At 38.6% G+C, this 19,303-nt stretch overlaps 1 protein-coding gene across 6 annotated transcripts in view; it reads right to left on the minus strand.

Annotated features, from left to right (window-relative positions):
• The window catches only part of ATG5 (autophagy related 5), a 195,388-nt gene that overhangs the window by 132,882 nt on the left and 43,203 nt on the right, over positions 1-19,303 (minus strand). For all 6 annotated transcript variants that reach the window (XM_027775111.1, XM_027775109.1, XM_006156950.3 and 3 more), the window contains one exon: positions 849-1,011. In XM_027775111.1, the coding sequence (XP_027630912.1) occupies positions 849-1,011 (163 nt within the window). The remainder of the gene's footprint in view (positions 1-848; positions 1,012-19,303) is intronic.

Consider the following 19,303-nt stretch of genomic DNA (forward strand, 5'->3'; position numbering starts at 1 on the left):
GGAGCCACATGTGATGCCCAGGCTTATATCCTAGGTCAACCTGAACACAACAGGTATGCCCACATGTGCCTGTGGTCTTGGCTGGCTGGGAGGACTGTGGCACAGTGAGACCCTCTCAAGGGTACCTACCTGTCTGTCTCTCTCTTATAAAAGAAAAGAAGGAAAAAAATACCCACACTCACACACCATGGTCCCTGAAATTTAAACCAAATAGTTGGGGGACTGGTATTACTTAACTAAACCAATGGTCACTGAAATGTCTGCATATTGGAACCATGTAAAGTAAGGACTGTTTATATAGAAAACAACTGTTGGAATGTCCTGTGGTAGGGGTTAATCAATGCAAGATTAAGGAGCTATGGTCTCCAAAAGATAATACAGAAATAAGATCCACGTTTCCTTGGCTTTTTCCTTGAGAAAATTTCTCCATCACAGCAAAGACGGAGGGAATCCAAGCACAAAGCAAATTTACTATTCTGATAAAGCAGAGGATGGAGTTAAATCCCTGCCCAAGTGAAAGTATCCTGTTACATACCCAAGGCTGTAAATTATGATCCCAGAAGGGTAACACCTGAGGAGTAAGGGCACTTTCTTCAGAAGCAAGACACGAAGTTTATACTGTCAAATGTTACAAGCTCAGCAATTGGTCTAATACTAGAGAATTCATGAACAAAGCAACATTGGGAGAGTGTAAGGGATGACAAAAAGTAGCTTCTGTGCAAATCTGGGTACAGAGGTTGAATTTAAATCTGTACTACCAATTCTAAAATGTACCAAATACTCACAGGGTTACGACTTTATCATATTCTGCAAAGTGGTATTCTAAAATTGAACACTGCTATAGTTACCATTTTGTAATCCCATCCAGAGCTGCTTGTGATCTTTTTTCTGCATTTCATTGATTACTTGACTTTTATGCTTTAATGCATCAGCTTCTTTCATACAAGACATAAAATGAGCTTCAATTGCATCCTTAGATGGACAGTGCAGAAGATCCTTTTCTGGAAAACTCTATCAAAGGAAGAAAATGCACATATGAAACAGGTATGCACATTACAAAATTAGGTTTTTAAAAGAGAACTGTATCTTCCCATTTTCCAACATCTTTAGCAATATCTCTTACCTTTATAGTAACTCCAAAGACTTTTATAACTAGCTTAAAAATTTTTAGCTATTTGACAATTTTTGAACTTTTCCCAAATAATCCTTATATATGTTTTTTATAACAACATAAGAAGAATATGAAAGCATAATAATTTTTTCAAGGTTTTTGCCATAGAGCATATGTACTTATGGGAGAGAGTCAGAGAGAGACAGAGAGAGGGTAAGCGAGAAATCACCCCCCAGAGAGGATGGCCATTCCTTCTCCATTTCTCAGGATTTGGGGTGTGCGCGTGCACATGCACACACACACACACACACACACACACACACACCACAGTATTATTTCAAGCTGCCAGGTCTAGGACTCTAACTGTGGTTGGCCATGTGGGAGTTCAACGTCTTAACTACCATGCAACCTGCTGGCCTTAGAAAAGGTAATCGTTTAAAAAATAGCTTCCAATTGACCATACCAAATCATAGCAAAGATGTGGAATGGAAATCTTTACACAATGCTCGTGGGAAAGTAGAATGGTACAAAGACTTGTACATGAATATTCATAACTACCTTATTTATAACAGCCAAAAAGAGGAAATGACCTAAGTAGCAACAGATAGATGAATATAAAAAGTGTGGCATAAACATATTAAAGTATAAACTCTGAATATGTACAGTTTATCATAACCTCAATAGGTGTTAAAAAGTAGCTTTTGGGGACCAGCAGATGGTGTAACGGTTACTTTGCTGAACTTCCATAACTCAACCAAGTTGAGTCCCAGACCCAGCTGCTTGAAACTCATGCCACATGCATGCCCAAAATCCTGAGAGGAAAATGGAGGAGAAGGGATTGCTGCATGGCCATCAGCCATCACCCCCACTTCCCCAATGGGGGTAATTTCTTGCTTTCTGTCTCTCTGTCTCTCAGGCAAGCACACGTGCCTATAGCAAAAAAACTCTCCCTCAAAAAAAAAAAAAAAAAAAGGTAGCTTTTAAAGTCAAATTTAGCTAAATTTACAACCTATAACTTCTGTGTATCTTTCAGGCCACTGAGGTAATGATCATTGGACTGACAACTATGTAAACGATACAACTAACGCAAGTTTTAGTGAAAAAAAGATACTAATAGCTAACACTTACTGAACACTTAGCATGTAACATAGACACTTAAAATGAGACCTTTTATATGGGTCATCTAATTCAATCCTCGGGACAATTCTTGAGGTAAATAAATATTATCGTTGCTATTTTATAAATGAAAAAAAAAAAATTCAAGAAGTAACTAGAGCCCCGAGAGGCTACAGTTTACAAGTAGCGGAACTAGGATTTAAGGCTAATCTGACTCAAGAGTCCTAGCTCTTAACCACTGTCTAGTACACTTTCTCTATAAAACCTGAATATTTAAGCTAGTGGTTGCTTTGAACATTATTTTACAAAGTTATTATTCTATATACTCTTTAATAAAAAAAGTTAAAAACTAATGACAAAAATCAGTGTTTAGTCATAGGCTACTCCGTTCATAACATTCATTAACAGCACTCAAATATCCAAACTATGGAGCTTTGACATGGAGAATTAAAAACAAAAAGAAAATAACCATACACCAAAAAGAAAGTAATCACACACCACAGATTTCATCTGCCTGCCCTCCTAATGCCTTCTTCTGCACTCGTAGAATCTGTTTCCACAGTTTCTACTCAGTAAATGCTGAGCTACCATATGACTACCCACTGTAGAAGCAAACACATAATTCAAGCTGAGTCTATCAAATCCAACCTAGGTACAAGAGAATTACAGGTTTGTGGGGCTCTTGAACTGAGTCCATCAGAACTCAGGTAGATGTCCTCAGACAAAGGCACATGGGGCATATAATATTTAAAAATTTCATAAAATCTGAAAAGGAAAATAGAGAACACAAAAGACAGAAATGCAGAACTGAAACATGGAAGTAGATACGGACTACAGGGAGAAAGAGCGGATCACTGCCCTAACTTTGCAATCAGCTCTATTTGATTTGCTTGTACTCAAATGTAGAGATTTGTCCTGGCTTCCTGAGATAAAGAATTAAATGTACATACTGCATGCTCATCAATTTTATCATATTCAAACAGACTAGCATTAAGATGGTTATCAGTTCAATTGTTTTTCATTTGAGGTCTACGAATCAAACTCTACTGTAAACTTAAGTACTATTCAAATTTCTTGAAATTATATATGAGCTAATTATTTATAAAGGAGTTAAGATCTCTCAAAACAGTAAATTTGAAAAACCTGAAGAAAACACATTTAGGGTATAACTTTTGCTTCAGCCCCATATACTAATCCTAGTGGTTCCAATAACCAGAAAGTGCTGAGGTTTTACTTTTGCTTCATTTCCAATCTTTTGCAGGGTTCTAAACTTAACCAATATTGACACCTGGAACCGGCAGTTGACAATTAAAAAAACAAACAGTCTTTATAGCAAAAGAGAGAACTCAATAGACTGCAGAAATGTATATACACCTACCCATCACGGGAGAATGGGTTGTCTCTTCCTAGGAAAGAGATGAACTCTTTAATGATATGAACTCAAGGGCTAACATGAGAGAGCAATAACAGGAAATGAAAGAAATCTGCTTAAGCAGCCAAAGCAGTTGAATTGATTGTGCCAATGAAGAGTGATAGCGTCTCAGCCAACGTCCCTTGAGCTCCTACTCATGAAATGTTCCTCTGTCCATGACTGGTTTGAGTTGGGAATAGTAAATCTTTTTTTTTCAAAGCTTCACGATGAAATTACAGATACTTGATGCATTATTTTTTTTCCCTTTTACTATTTTTATTTTGCACTATAAAAAACAACAACGACCAGTCACATACTGCTTTTCTTCACATTCACATGGGTTTTAGGAAAATTACTGCCTCTTCCCCTGGAGAAATAACCTATAAACCAAAAAGAAGTGCCACATTGCAAAATCTGCAAACCCTAGAAGTCAATAGCTTGAAGACAACCCCTAGGGGTGGGAAAGAAAACAAGGGTCACAGAGATCGAACACCAGCACACAGAAGGACAGCAAGCTGAGGAAACAATGGTTTTTAACACCACCGACTCGGAACGCACAGTAGGCAACCACCCCTACAAAGGGGGTGCCTTCTGGTCTATGATCTGAAAAGCTCTTTTCAAATGACACAAGAGTTGTTTTGAGGAGAGGTGCCACGAGACAAGTTCAAGTATGCATTATTTTAATCTCTTCTAATATACATTACTACTTCTGTACAACTATGTACCATTTCAGTCCAAACAAACATTAAGAGTAAAGGTGGTGCATTTGACATGTTTACTTACTTTCATTTATCTCCCAAGCCAGATATCTAATGAACTAAACCTAATCTCACTTTTACAAAAGTAATTTGAAAGGTCCCATTTACTTGGATATTATTGCCTATGTTCTTTACTTAAAATAGTGGGACCAGCAGGTGGCATGGTGGTTAAGGCGCTGAACACTCCCACATGGCCGACCACAGTTCGAGTCCCTGACCTGGTGGCTTCCTTTCTCACTTTCCCTCGCTCTCTTTCTCTGTGTCTCTCTCAATTAAAATAAATGAATGAATAAATCAAACTAAATAAATAACTCTTTAAAAAAAATACTAATCCAGACTCTCCAGAATGTGACCAGACCCACTAAAGACAACTAAATAACACTAAACTAAAACTATTTTGACAAGGCTATCAGTTCTATCTTGAGTATCTTTCATCTCTATTCCTTCAGTTCTTTTAGTCATTCTCTCTCATTTCGGTGTCTTTAAACAAACTATTTCCTCTGCCTAAAACATTTTCTCCTTGTCTACCACCCAAACACAGATTTGGCAAAAAAAATCTTCCTCAAGCTTCAGGTTCAGTTTCTACATCACTTCCTCCAGGAAATTTTCCTGTGTTCCATCAAGTCTAGGTGAAGTTCACAAAGTCCCTATACTTGACTTTGTAGTTGACTTTGTAGTAATATCGTTAGCAGAGGCCATGACTCTTCTCACCTCTCTCAGTAATCTATGTATTTAATTATTTATGGTTTTCGCCATAGAGCATGTGCCCCTGCCCAAGAGATACAGAGAGATAGTGAGAGGGAAAGTGAGAAATCACCACCCAGGAAGGATGGCCACGCTGCAGTCTCTTCTCCTCCCCTCTCCTCCTAGGAATCAGGGTATGCATACACTTGCACCCTGCGAGAGTTTCAAGCCTCCAGGTCCTAGACTCCAACTGCTGTCAGCCATGTGGTAGTCCAGTGCCCTAACCCTTATGCCACCTGCTGGCCCCTAAACCTTTCATAGTAAGTAAGATTTACTGAAATATGGTTCACGTACAATAAAATGCAGAAACGTAAAGTACAGTTTTATTAGTTTTGACACTAAAGAACTGCCAGACTAGGTACAGAACATCATTATCACCACCCCCAGAAAGTTCTTTTCTTTTGTGGTCAGTTCCCTCCTTCCCCTGACAAGCAATCACTGATATAATTTTTTTACACCAGAAATTAGTTTTGCCTATAATAAAATCTCCATAAATAGAACTGTACATATTATAGCATTTGCTACTATCCTCTTAATGGTTGTAGTATCTGTAGTAACAGCCCATCTTTCACAATTATGAGCAAATTGTGTTTTTTACAATAGTTTCCTCTAAGCACACAGCTTTAGGTGAATTCCATAAACTTCAAATAGTGTTTTCATTACCACGTAGTTTGAAATTAAAAAAAAATTTTTTTCTTTAAATTTATTTTAGCCAAAGAGAGACAGAGAGAGAAGCAAAAAGACAGGCACCCAACAACATCCTCATGTCCCAAACTAACCCCAGTCCTAGCTGGCCCAGATCACAGGCACACACGTACCCAGTATACTCAAGGATGTTCTGGGATATGATCATAGAACCTTTCCCATAGGAGAAAAACTGTATTACCACTGCTCTACCACCTAGGCCTAAACTGAAATTTAAAATTTTCTTTGTGGTATCATCTTTGACCCAAGGCTAATTGAAGATTTGGTGTCCTCACACTTCGGGAAATTGTGGTCATGTAATTTTACTTATATATACATTATAAACCCCTCCATATGGTTACATTATTATTGTAATTATAAATGTCTTCAAAAAGGTATTATAAAAAAAAACCAGGCACAGATTTCAAAAAATTAAACTCATAGTTAAACTGCATTTTTCCACAAACCTTTCAAAATTCCATAATATATTGCTTTGACCAGTTTTCCTTTTTCTCTCTCTCATTTTTGTTTTTAGTTTGCTAGAGGGTGCAATGTGCATGCTGCAGACAGAGAGAGACAAAAGAGAGAGACAAAAAGCAAAAAAGCATGCCCCATGGGGAATAGTCAAACCACAATCCTTCCTCTACCTCTCCCTCCTTTTGGATTTTGGGCACTCATATGCATGTGCCTGGCAAGTTTTTCAGGCCACCGGGTTCAGGACTTGAACCAGGCACTCAACCACATAAGATTCAGCTGCTTTAACCATCAGGCCACAGGCAGACCCAGTTTTTTCTTTTAAAGAATTAAAAGAGCTCATCTTTTATATTCAACATTTATTTACTATTTTTAATGGTCTCCATTCCTACTTGTATCATTGTCCTCTGATCACCACTTTATTTTTTTAAAATAGGGCTTCACTATGTTGTGATCCTCCTGCCTCAGTCTCCAGAGCAGTTTCCTTCAGGCTCTCACCACTGTGTCCAGCTTTTAGGCTACACTGGGAATCAAACCTGGACCTCCCACATAGCTTTGAGAGCAGTAAAATCTATCAGCACGCATCACTGTTGCTAGGCCAAGACCTGCACTACTTCTGATGAGAAATCAGCCATCATTCATACCACTGTTAACTTTTATGTCCTAAATCACTTCCCTCTGGATGATTTCAAAATGTTCTATTATTTTTCCCATTGTCACAAGGTACATGTGCTCACAAGAGAGAGACAGACAGGAGGAGTGTGATCAAGTGCAATCCCTTATTCTCCATTTCTCCATCCTGGCAGGATCATGGGCATACACGCACACTTACCTGGCATGTTTTTGAAACCACTCTGTCTGGGATTCAATCCACAGTTTGTCATGTGGGATTCAGCTCCCTTAACCACATGCTATGGGGCTGGCTCCAAATTTTCTATTTATAATTGACTTTCAGCAGTTTAATTACAAATGTGTTTGGGTGTGATTTTCTATATATTTATCCTGCTTAGGGTTTGCTGAGATTCTTGGACACATTATTGGAAACATTCCTTATAAAATTATTAACCATTACTTTTTTTAAATTGAGATATAATGAATATACAATTCACTTTTAAAAATTCATCCCTTTAAAGAATATGATATTTCAGCGTTTTATTGCATTCATAAGGCTATATAACTATTACCACTATCTAATTCCTAAGATTTTTATCATTTCAGAAAGAAACTCCCAATTCATCTGTAGTCACTTCCTGTACCACCCTCCCTCTAGCCTGTGAAAACCACTGATTTACTTACTCTCTATGGAAGTGCCTATTCCAGATATTTCACATAAATTAATTACATAAGAGTTTTTTTTTTTTTTTTTTTTTTAAGTAAGAGCCTCTTTATTTATTGAGAGGTTTTTGCTATAGGGGCGTGCCCTCGCCAGAAAGACAGAGAGAGACAGAGAGACAGAAAGCAAGAAATCACCTCCCTAGGGGCAATGACCACGCCACAATCCCTTCTCCTCCATTCTCCTCCTGGGATCTTGGGCATGCACATACATGTATCCAGTGTGAGTTTTAAGCCACGAGATCTGGGACTCGAACCACAATTGACTACATGGGAGTCCAGTGACATAGCCATTACACCAACTGCTGGTCCCATATGTATTCTTTATATTTCCCTTTTATCACTTAGCATAGTATTTTCAAGGTTGTAGCATATATCAGTAATTCCTTTTTATGACTGAATTATATTCCATTTATATATATATATATATATACATACATACATACATATATATATGTATAGATTTATATTCCATTATATATATATGTGTGTGTGTGTGTGTGTGTGTGTGTGTGTGTGTATATATATATATTGCTTATCAATTCATCAGTCAATGGACATTTGAGTTATTTCCAACTTTTGCCCATTATGAATAATGCTGCTAAGAACATTCACATGTAAGTTTTCGTGTGGGAATGTGCTTTAAATTCTGAGTGTATTACTAAAAGCAGCATTGCTGGAGCCCATGGCAAGTCTATATTTAATCAGTTCATGGCATGTCAGACTTCCTTCCAAAAGGATGTACCATTTCACATTCCCATCAGCAATGTATTAGGGTTCCCATCACTCCACACCCTACATGTGCCACTCTCCATCTTTTTAACAGTACAGTGCTCCCTCTTTATATAACAAGGGATATATTACAAGACGCCCAGTGGCTACCGGAAACTGCACACAGTAGCATATCTCTTATGTATCACGTATTTCCCACACGAACATAACTATGATAAAGTTTAACTTATAAACTGGGCAATAGTTAGTGAAATAGAATTACAGTAATATACTATAATAAAAGTTATATGAATGTGTTAACTCTCTCTCTCTGTGTCTCTCAAAATATCTTAGTATACTCTACTCACCTTTTTTGTTGGCCCTAGGTAACCAACACTTCAAAAATGAACCTGTGAATAACAGGAGGCTAAAGTAATCAAACACGGGTGTAAATTGTTGTGGTCTTTTATTTCTTTGCATTTTCCTAATACCTAATTATGTGGACTATCATTTCATGTATTTACTGACCATTTATACATCTTCTCTGGAGAAATGTCTGTTTAAATCCTTTGATCATGGGACCAGTGGGATGGTGTAATGGTTCACTGGACTCCTACAGAGTGGACTGCGGTTTGAGTCCTAAACCCTGAGACTTAAAACTCAAAACACTTAGAAGTCCTGATAGAAGACTAGAAGAAAAGGGACTGCTGTGTGGCCATCCCTCCGGGGGGGTGATTTCTCGCTTTCTGTCCCTCTGTCTGTCTCTCTGGCGAGCACACACATCCTATAGCAAAAATCTCTCTCATGAAAAAAAAAAATCTTTTGATCAAATTTAATTAGGTTATTTGTCTTTTTATTATTATTTGTTTTAAATTATGATTTCTGGTTTACATATATTCAATGTATTAGGTCATCAGGAAACGTATGACTTCCTATGCAAAAATGCATCATGACTGGGGGACCGGCAAGTGGCGTGGTGGTTAAGGTGCTGGACACATGGCCAATCATGGTTCAAGTCCCAGACATGGTGGCTTGCTTTCTCACTTTGCTCCCTCTCTCTGTGTGTCTCTCTGGTCAAATTAAAATGAGTGAATGAATGAATAAATGAAACTGAATAAAATAATTTTTTAAAAAAGCACATCATGACTTTCCCGACAACCCAATACATATTTGTTGTGTACAGTATTTTTTTTAGTTCTTTCTTTTCTTTTGATTAGAAGGAGCATGTGCTTGCCAGAGAGAGAAGAGAGCAAGTGCGAGAGAGGAGAAAGCAGCTCCCTTGGGAAATAGTTATGCGACAATCCCTTCTCCATTTCCCCCTATTTCAGGATTTGAGGCATGCACACAAGCTCCTGGCAGGTTCCTCAAGCCGCCAGGTCTGGGATTCAGACTGCACGTGAGCCATGTGGGATCCTGCTGCCTTAACCTCGAGGCCATGGAGCCTGCTCTACAATAGTTTTTTAAAGCATACAGCGTATAATAATTAAATTGAGGGTGTAAATATTATTTACCTTCTACAATGAACATTACATTGTACACATTAAATAACATTTCTTCTAGGTTTTTTTTAATGTATTAAACTGTCTGTATTTTATACTTTTGCTGTGGTACACTGTCCCATAACCTCTTCTTACTATTTATACACACTCTTATGTTCATTCAAAATTTTCTGGACTGGCTGCACAGCACAGTATTTAAGGGAGCAGAATCCCACATGGCTGACTGGTTTAACTATCAGCCCAAATGGCTTGAAAACACACTGGGTGCATGTACACACAAGTCTACAATCCCAATGGCACAGAGAAACAAAGGAGAAGGGACTTGTACATGACCATGCCCCACTAGGGAGTGAATTCTCCTTTCCTCTATTTCCCTCTGAAAATCACATGTGCCCTCTGGCAATTAAAAAATAAATTCTCAGAGCCAGCAGGTGGCGTAGTGGTTAAAGCACTGGACTCCCATGTGCTGACTGCAGCGTGAGTCCTAGACCCGGCAGCTTGAAACTCATGCCACACGCACGTGTGTGTGTGTGTGTGTGCCCAAAATCCCAAGGGGAGAATGGAGAAGAAGGGACTGTGGTGTGGGCATACCCCCACTCCCCAGGATGTTTTCTCTCTTTCTCTGTCTCTGTCTCTCCAGTGAGCACACATTCCACACAGCAAAAAATCTCTCAAAAATAAATAAATAACAAAAACAAACGCTCATAAATCTCCTCCATTCCCCTCTAAGTAGCTTCTTGTGTCTACACTTTTACTCTAGTTCTATGTTTTGATTATTTCAGTCCCCATCACAGAATATGGACATTCAGTGTATTTTCTTTAGAATTATTTTATTTAATTTTATTTATTTTAATTTGACCAGAGAGGGACACAACCAGAAAGAGAGGGGCAGGGAGAGAGAGAGAGTGAGCAAGAAAGCAAGGCGCCAGGTCAGGGACTCGAACCACAGTTGGTCCAGCACTCTTAAGCACCACGCCACCTACCAGCCCCCATTCAGTGTGTGTTAAGTGGGAACACAGAATGCTTTTCTTTCATGGCCTGGCTTATTTCACTTAGCATTATATCTAGATGTATTTGTCTGTGTCAATGACAGGATATTGTTTTTCTGTTCGTTCTTTATCTCTTTCTCCCTCCTCCTTTTCTTTCTGTTTTTCATTGCCAGAGGGTTTGCATAGTTGCCAAATAGAGGGAGAAGTACCCCAACTGGGGCATGGTCTTAGGATCAGTTTTTTTTTTTTTCTTTGTTTTTTTTTTTTGTGGGGGGAGAGATTTTCGCTATAGGGCGCATGCGCTCGCCAGACAGAGAGAGAGAGAAAGCGAGAAATCACCCCCCCAGGAGGATGGTCACACCGCAATCCCTTCTCCTCCATTCTCCTCTTGGATCTTGGGCATGCACGCATACACGCCCGGCGTGAGTTTTAAGCCACCGGGTCTGGGAAGCGAACCGCAGTCGACTATGTGGGAGTCCAGCGACATAGCCATTATGCTAACTGCTGGTCCCAGTTCCTATTTTTTTTTAAACTTAATTTAATGTACTATTATTTTTTTAAATTTTGTTATAGGGCACATGTGCTAACCAGAGAGAGGTGGGGGGTGAGGAAGGATGGAAAGCAAGTCATCAGGACCGGTACTAGAACCACAGTCAACCTCTTGGGAATCCAGCGCCTTAACCACCATGCCACCTGCTGGCCTCAAGGTCAGTTCCTACTGACAGTAAATGTATTTTTCACTTGGTATGAACAATATTTCCTATTGCTTGCATGTCTAATAATTGGTGATTATATGGTAGCCATTGTAAATACGATAAGATTCTCTATTATACTATCTTCCTTTAACATGTTGAATTTCTGTTCTGGCTACCAGTTAATTTACTGAAAGCGCTCCTTTGTCCTAAAAAGGATTAGTTTCAGGCTTTATTGGGGCAGATCCAGAACAACATTAATTCTACAACATTAAAGAAAGTAAATATTTCATGGGGCCGGCAGGTGGCACGGTGGTTAGGGACGCTGGACTCCCAAATGGCTGACTGTGGTTCAAGTCCTAAACCTGGCGTGGTTCAAGTTCTTGCTTTCTCATTCTCCCGGTCTCACTCTGTCCCTCTCTGCTCAAATTATGAATAAATAATGTTAAATAAAATAATTCTTTAATACTGGACCTGGTGGCTTGATTTCTCACTTTCCCTGTCTCTCTCTGGTCAAATTAAAATAAATGAATGAATAAATAAAAAAATTTTTTAAAAAAGAGAAAGTAAATATTTCAGACTATGCAGGCAGGCCACACAGTCTCTGTTGCAAGTCTTCAGCTCTGCTACAGGTAGCCCCCAAGCAACCACAGATAATATGTTTATGAATTTCTACAGATGGCTTTATTTCAATACAACTTTATTTATGGTCACTAGAATTTATATTTTATATAATTTTCACATGCCACAGAAATGTTTAACTTTTCTCAACCATACATTTTTAAGTGCATGTAAAAAACTATCCCTACATCACAAACCATGCAAAAATAATCAGCGGGTAAGATCTGGCACACAGGCCACTGTTTGCTCACAGTGAAGTGAAGTGTGATCCTTACCCCAATCATAGCCTTTATGGAACTCGGATAAACACCCAGGGTGTGAATTAGATGAGTCTCCACTCTGGATGGGCTGGAATCCAATACTTCTTCGCCTCATAAAACTTCTGGCATTTTGTTCCACTCTTACCCTAGAATGACCACCCTACACCAGGCCTTGCGGTATCCCTTAAGCATGTAGAGCCCCAGCCCTCAGCCAACTACCCTTGGAAAACCCACACATACACTTTGGTTCCTTCTTCTCTGATATCATGCTTATCCAGAAAGTTCTGGCTACTTCAGCAGCCCAAAACTCCAATCTCTGCATCCTCAGTTCAGAACTTCCTTGCTCTGCTTGAGTTCCCAAAGCACAGAGATGGGCTGACTATGTGACTTATACCTTGTTTGTTCCATTTTACTCTAATGCTCTGTAACTAAAAACAGCTCTACTTCAAATATTTTGTCCTGTTTTACAGCTACTTATGGTTAGAGGAAAAATTCAATACCAGTTACTCTGTCAGAGCTAAAAGCAGATATTAACCTCAATAACTATTTGATTAATACATTAATGACTAAACAAACCTTATGTCAGAAGGTTTTTAAGTTTGCATGACCCTCCATGATCTCTCTCTCTCTCTCCTGGTATTCATATCTTTCTGTAATCCCTTCCTCCCAGAATGTAGACAGAACCTGGCTTGTTTCAAATCAAAAGACCATGGCAAAGGCGACAGAATGATACTCTCATAACGAAGTTATGTTACATAAGGGTCTATCTTACTACCACAATACATCTAGACTTTCCTTGCTGACTTGAAGTAAGCAGTTTTACTGAGGAAGTCTATATAACAAGGAACATCAAGGGGGGCTTCAGGTTCTCAATGCAGCTCAAAGCCAACAACAGCCAACAAGACAAGGCCCTTAGCCCTACAACCACAAGAAAAGTAATTCTGCCAGCAATCTGAGCCTGGAAGCAACTATTCTTCAGTCGAGTTTCCAGAGGAGAATATGCCCCAGCTGACACCTAAACTGCAGCCTTGTGAAACCCTAAACAGGAAAACCAGGGAAGCCATGATGAGACTCCCGATCCACAGAAACTGAGAGAATAAATGTATCCTGCTTTAAGCTACCCCATTTTTAGTAATTTGTCACACAACAATAAGTGACTATTGTACTATACTATTGAGAGAGACTATAAAATAGTCACCAATATTTATAGCTAGGAAAGGTTCCTCAGACCTACGTCTTCAGCACATAGTGGAAGAAACAGGGATGCGTAAATACATTTGAATAGACAGTGAGTGGGATCTTAGAAGGAACCTGTCTATGAGAAGTTCTTCACAAACATACTCAAAGAACAGTCAGGTGGTTAGCTTCGCGGGGCACTGCTCAAGAGAAGATGGAGCATATATTAAGATCGCAGTTCAGATTGCTGACTTAGCCCTGAAACACAGAGGGCATGTGCATCAGTGCCTAAGATCTGACAGTCTGAAGGGCTGGAGGAAGGGAACTGTGGCAAGGCCGGATACTGTGGAGGGTGCTCTTCCCTATCTCTCTCCACCATGTGCACAAGCAGGCACTGTCTCATGAATAAAGAAGAAGGAACCAGTGGTAGCGCCATTTCAAGCACAGAAGGAAAGACAGGGTATCTCTGTCCAGAAACCTTACACATCCTACCTATCTCTGGTGTTCAACAGAGTTTGGCACATAAGCATGCAGCCCCAAATCCCAAGGCAATGGGAAAATGGGGCATGACCACACCACACTGGGTGACTGCAGAGTGATCTTCCTCCAGGGGCTGGTTTCTCAATTTCCCACTCTGGTGAGCACACAAGTTCTCTGGCAGTTAAAAACTCAACAACAAAAATAAGCAAAAATGCACCAAATCGACATCACGTTACTAGGAGAGAAAGAAAGAGAAACATCAAGGTATTGCTGGACTTTTTCACTCTTTATTTAGGATATACATTAGGCCTGGGCATTTTCAGTCACCCACCACTGTCTTCATCTAGTATCACTAAATTTATGAATCTCACTCTGGACCACATTGAGATTAAAAAGTTGAGATTACATTTAATTGCAATGCAGCTTTTTGAACACAATATACCTATGGAATTAATGAAACACATCAGAGAGGAAAAAAAAGAGAAAGCAAGAAAAGATAACAAAATGCAAATCCAAGTGAGAAAAGTTTATGTGTGTTCACTGGACCACTCTCAACTTTTCTAACATAGGTTTGCATTTTCTCCCCAGGATTTTGCCACAGGGCACATGTGCTCACCAGAGAGAGAGAAAGAGAAATGGAACGTGAGAAATCACTCCCTGGGGGAAGGTCACACTGCAATCACTCCTCCACCCTCCTCTCAGAATTCAGGACAGGAATACACACATGCCCAGTGTTTTTCAATGCACCAGGTCCAGGACTTGAACTGTGGAACTAGCCATGTAGGATCCACCATCTTAACCACCACATCACCTGCTGGCCCCTATATATTTGAATTTTTTCAACTCAGAAAGCTAGGGATACAGGGCAGACTCCATGGTGCAGTGATAAAATGCTGCTCAAGAGAAGCTGGATCTCACATGGTGACTGAGGTTCAAATCTCCAAAAAACAGCAGGAAACAGGCTGGGCACGTGAACCAGGATCTGACAAGCCAGAGGACTGGAGGAAGAGGATCACAATGCGGCCAGACCCTGAAGAGGGCGCTCATGTCTCTCACTCTCTTTCTCTCTCAAGGATACACACATGCTCTCTATCATAAACAACATAACAAAAAAGTTTTTTAATTGGGAAAACAGAAATAAGATCATTTCCTCAGCAGGCAACATACAGAAATCCAAACACCCTCAAAACTAGAAAGAAAAACCTGAGGATGATATTACTTCCATTAATTTTATAAACAGAGAAAACAAAAGTAAATATTCAATTCGACACATTTAAAGCAGTTAACACTTTACAATAATATAGTATCTCTCTTCCAGAATTTAAAAAACATAAAAACTCCTATAAAACCATTAATTTTCAGGGTCAGCAGGTGGTGCGGGGGTTAAGGTGCTGAACTCCCATATGGTAGACCTCAGTTTGAGTCCTAGACTAGTGGCTTGAAAATCATGCTAGGTGCAAGTGCATATGTACCCAAAATCCAGAGAGAAGAGTGGAGAAGGGACTGCAGTGTGGTCATTATGTTGTTTTTGCCACAGGGTGCATGTGCTCACTAGAGAGACGGAGAAAGGGAAAATGAGAAATCACACCCTAGGGGGATGGCCACGCCGCAATCCCTTCTCCAATCTCGTCCTGGGATTTTGGACATGTACACTCACGGGTCCAGCGTGACTTTCAAGTCCAGGACCAGGACTCAGATCTCCACTGGCCACATGGGAGTCCAGTGCCTTAACTATCACACCACCTGCTAGCCCCTGTTTGGAAACTTTTTAATAGGAAATTTTTTCAGAAATGCAGTCTGAACAAAAAACTGACCCAAATATGTGCGAAACAAGGAGTTCTATGTAAGGAATTTCTAAGGAGTTCTCTTAGAAACTTTGGTACTGCACAATCAATTAATACCTTTTAAAACAATAATGAATTCTACAAAGTCTGGTTAAAACACAAACAGACATCATTTACATACTTAATGCATCATAAAGATAAGATATATAAAATAAATGCTGACATACCAATTGACATAAAATTATTACTCAATAAATCCAAGTTTGAACGAGTAGGTGGTGTGGTGGTTAAGGTATCTGGCTTCCCATAGGACAGATGGTGGCCTTAGTCTCAGATCCGGTGACCTGAAACTCATGCCAGATGTGTGTGTGTACATGCCCAAAATCCCAAGAGAAAAATGGAGGAGGGATTGTGGTGTGGCCATCCCATTTGGGGGTGACTTCTTACTTCCCCTTTCTCTTTATCTCTCTGTCTCATCTCTGGTGAGCCCACATGCCCTATGGCAAAAACCTAAAAAAAATAAATCCAATTTGTTGAATGAAAAACTATTTTCTAGAAACTTATAAAAAAAAAAAAAAAACCTGCTTCTTCACTAGGGAGTCAGACAGTGGCATGGCAATAACACAAAACTCTATGAAGGTGACTCACATAGGAAGGTTCAGGTTTACATCTGGAGACCTCCTTGAACACACTGAACACAAACAGTTGAAACTGAGGGTGGACTATGAAGTCAAGACCCTTTTGGAGATGCTGTTTCTCTCTAGCACTCATGGAGGAAAGAAATTAAATAAACTTAAAAAGAAGGAACAATAAAAAACATTTTCTCACTACAGGCATTGCTTTCCTACCTGCAAATGAATGCTTACCCGGCTTCATTAAAATAAATTAAAAGCCACAAGATGGCATAACAGAGGAGGGCTACAAGCTATCAACTAAATGTCCAGAGACAACTAGTGAGGCGAGCTAGGTCCTGATATAACTCTAAATAAAGGGGAAACTTAGTACACATAGGAAAGAATCTGAACAGCATTGTTCTTCCAACACAGGCCAGAATCAGAAAGAATAAGAGCATCTGAAAAAACACACTGGTAGCTTAAGCAAAGTTAAAATGTACTCTATAATATCCTGATACACTACAATATTCTTTTATTTTATTTCTCTAATAAACTTTTATGCTGGGAAGAAATTGTATGGCATTAATTTGTGTGGATTCTATTATTGATATTTACTAGATGAGAACTTAGAATTGAAACATTTTAAAAATACTAAATCATTTTAAAATACCAAGAATAAACCTATTCATTTAACATAAAAATCTTTTTCATGAAAAATAACTATTTCCCAGAACAATGAAGCAAAACTAGTGAGAAGACGGACATTATTTTACATTTTTACAAATATCTAAAATGTCTTAATAGAAGACAGACAGATTATTTTATTTGCTTCAACATTCAATATTCTGCAATGTATTGTTTTGGTTGAAATAAATCCAGGCTCATTAAAATACGTAGTTGGAAAAAGGAGGAATATTTTAACAGCTTCTTCACATTTGTGAATATTCTTCTTTGACAGTATGCTAAATTCTGTTTATTATAATGTAATATGGAAGAACCTGAAACCATACCAATGAACATTTCACACTCTCTTACATTAAAATTCCTTATTCTAACCTTGTACCTCAAATAGATCTTTTAGATATGCATGATTTTATAACATCATAATGATCATTTGGAAAATGTTTGTTCTTAGAGTTACATAGATCTCCAAATATTAACATGCTTCACTATATGAATATCTCTAAAACTTACATGTTGAAATGACTACCAAAGTCTGGGGATCAGCAGGTGGCATGGTGGCTAAGATGATGGACACTCCCACATGACCGACTATGGTTCGAGTCCCAGACCTGGTGGCTTGCTTTCTCACTTATTCTCTCTCTCTCTGTCTCTCTCTGGTGAAACTAAAATGAATTAATGAATAAATAAAATTGAATAAGTAATTCTTAAAAAAAATGACTAACAAAGTCCTCAAAAAATTCTTTATTAATAATAAAGCAGTGAAGCTCAAGGTGACAGATACATGTTTTCCAAGATTCTAATTTTCAGTTAAAAGGTCAAGTTTTATGCAACATTGTCAACTGTTTTCCTTGCAGTGAAAAGTTCATTCATTTTCAAGAAAATGTCTGAAAAATATTCATCTGAATAACTATAGTCTGTCAGTCACCCTTTTAAATTAATGGTATTCCATGAAAGAACTAGCTAGTAAACCCGGCAACCAGTGACTTAAGTGCTTTTCCTCCAGACAACCACATTCAGCATCCAACAGAATAAGTTTTCTTGAACTTCCCATTTCATCACATGGATTATTAAAAAGGCATGCTCTTAAGATTCAAAGTTAATAATAATTACTAAGTTATATTGCTGTCACTCAGAACAATCTATAGTGAACCAGGATTCTTTCCACTACAAGTGTGTGGTTGCAAAGAATAAAATCATTAGTACAGTTTGATGCACTGCTTTACTCTGTGTTAAGGTGCCAAAAGTGTTAACCATCACTGCTCTACTACATCAGTGCAAATGGTAATACATTAGAAAGAGCAAATAACATCTCAAGATTAACATGAAAGTAGGTCTGATGTGACAGATCCCTTGAAAGCATTTCAGGAACCCAGAGTGGTCCACAGATCACTTTGAGAACCCTGCATTATACTAATCCAACCAATTCTTAGCCATTCCTGTCATTATTACAAGCCACTGACTCAGTCAACCGATAACCACAGAAGACTTATTATGCAGTACGAGGTAGGTACAATGAAGTGTCTGTGTGTTTGAGCTATTTTGTGTTACTCACTCATGTATAGAACAGTGCCTAGCTGGCACACAAGATCTCAGTATTTGTTGAATGAATGAATAGCTATGATATTCTTTAACCTATTACTAGATTTCAAAGTCTTTTAGAGTATCATTTCTCACATACACCAAAAGAAACAATCTAATTACTGGAATTATTGTATTCTCTCCAAAATGAACAGGAAAGACTAATTTTTAGGCAGTATGGAACATCTACCCTTAATATGTTAGAAGTAGTTTTAGCCTCACACCACTCTAAACCTAGATTTTTATATATTCCAAGGTACTTCAAAAGGTTCATGGAAAAAAATGGAATTTAAGTATAGGTTTATTTGGGTGCAAAAAGTTTGAAATCTGCACTTTTTCATAATGCATATTTTCTATTAACTTTTTGAAGATTCCTTGACCACGCAGTCCTAGTTTTGCATATACCATGGTAACTGAAACTCAAGCATATCAGAACCATCTGTACTGTCTGCTGATAACTCAGCTCTAAAAATACCATAGTACTGTACAAAGCACCTTAGTGAAAATGTACAAGGAAATAGGCTCTAATGATACACACACTCAATTTCAGTAAAACAGAAAGGAAAAGCATCATAGAAAGAATGG

Source organism: Tupaia chinensis, unplaced genomic scaffold (genome assembly GCF_000334495.1).
Source record: "Tupaia chinensis unplaced genomic scaffold, TupChi_1.0 Scaffold000527_1, whole genome shotgun sequence".
In the NCBI taxonomy this organism is placed as follows: Eukaryota; Metazoa; Chordata; class Mammalia; order Scandentia; family Tupaiidae; genus Tupaia; species Tupaia belangeri.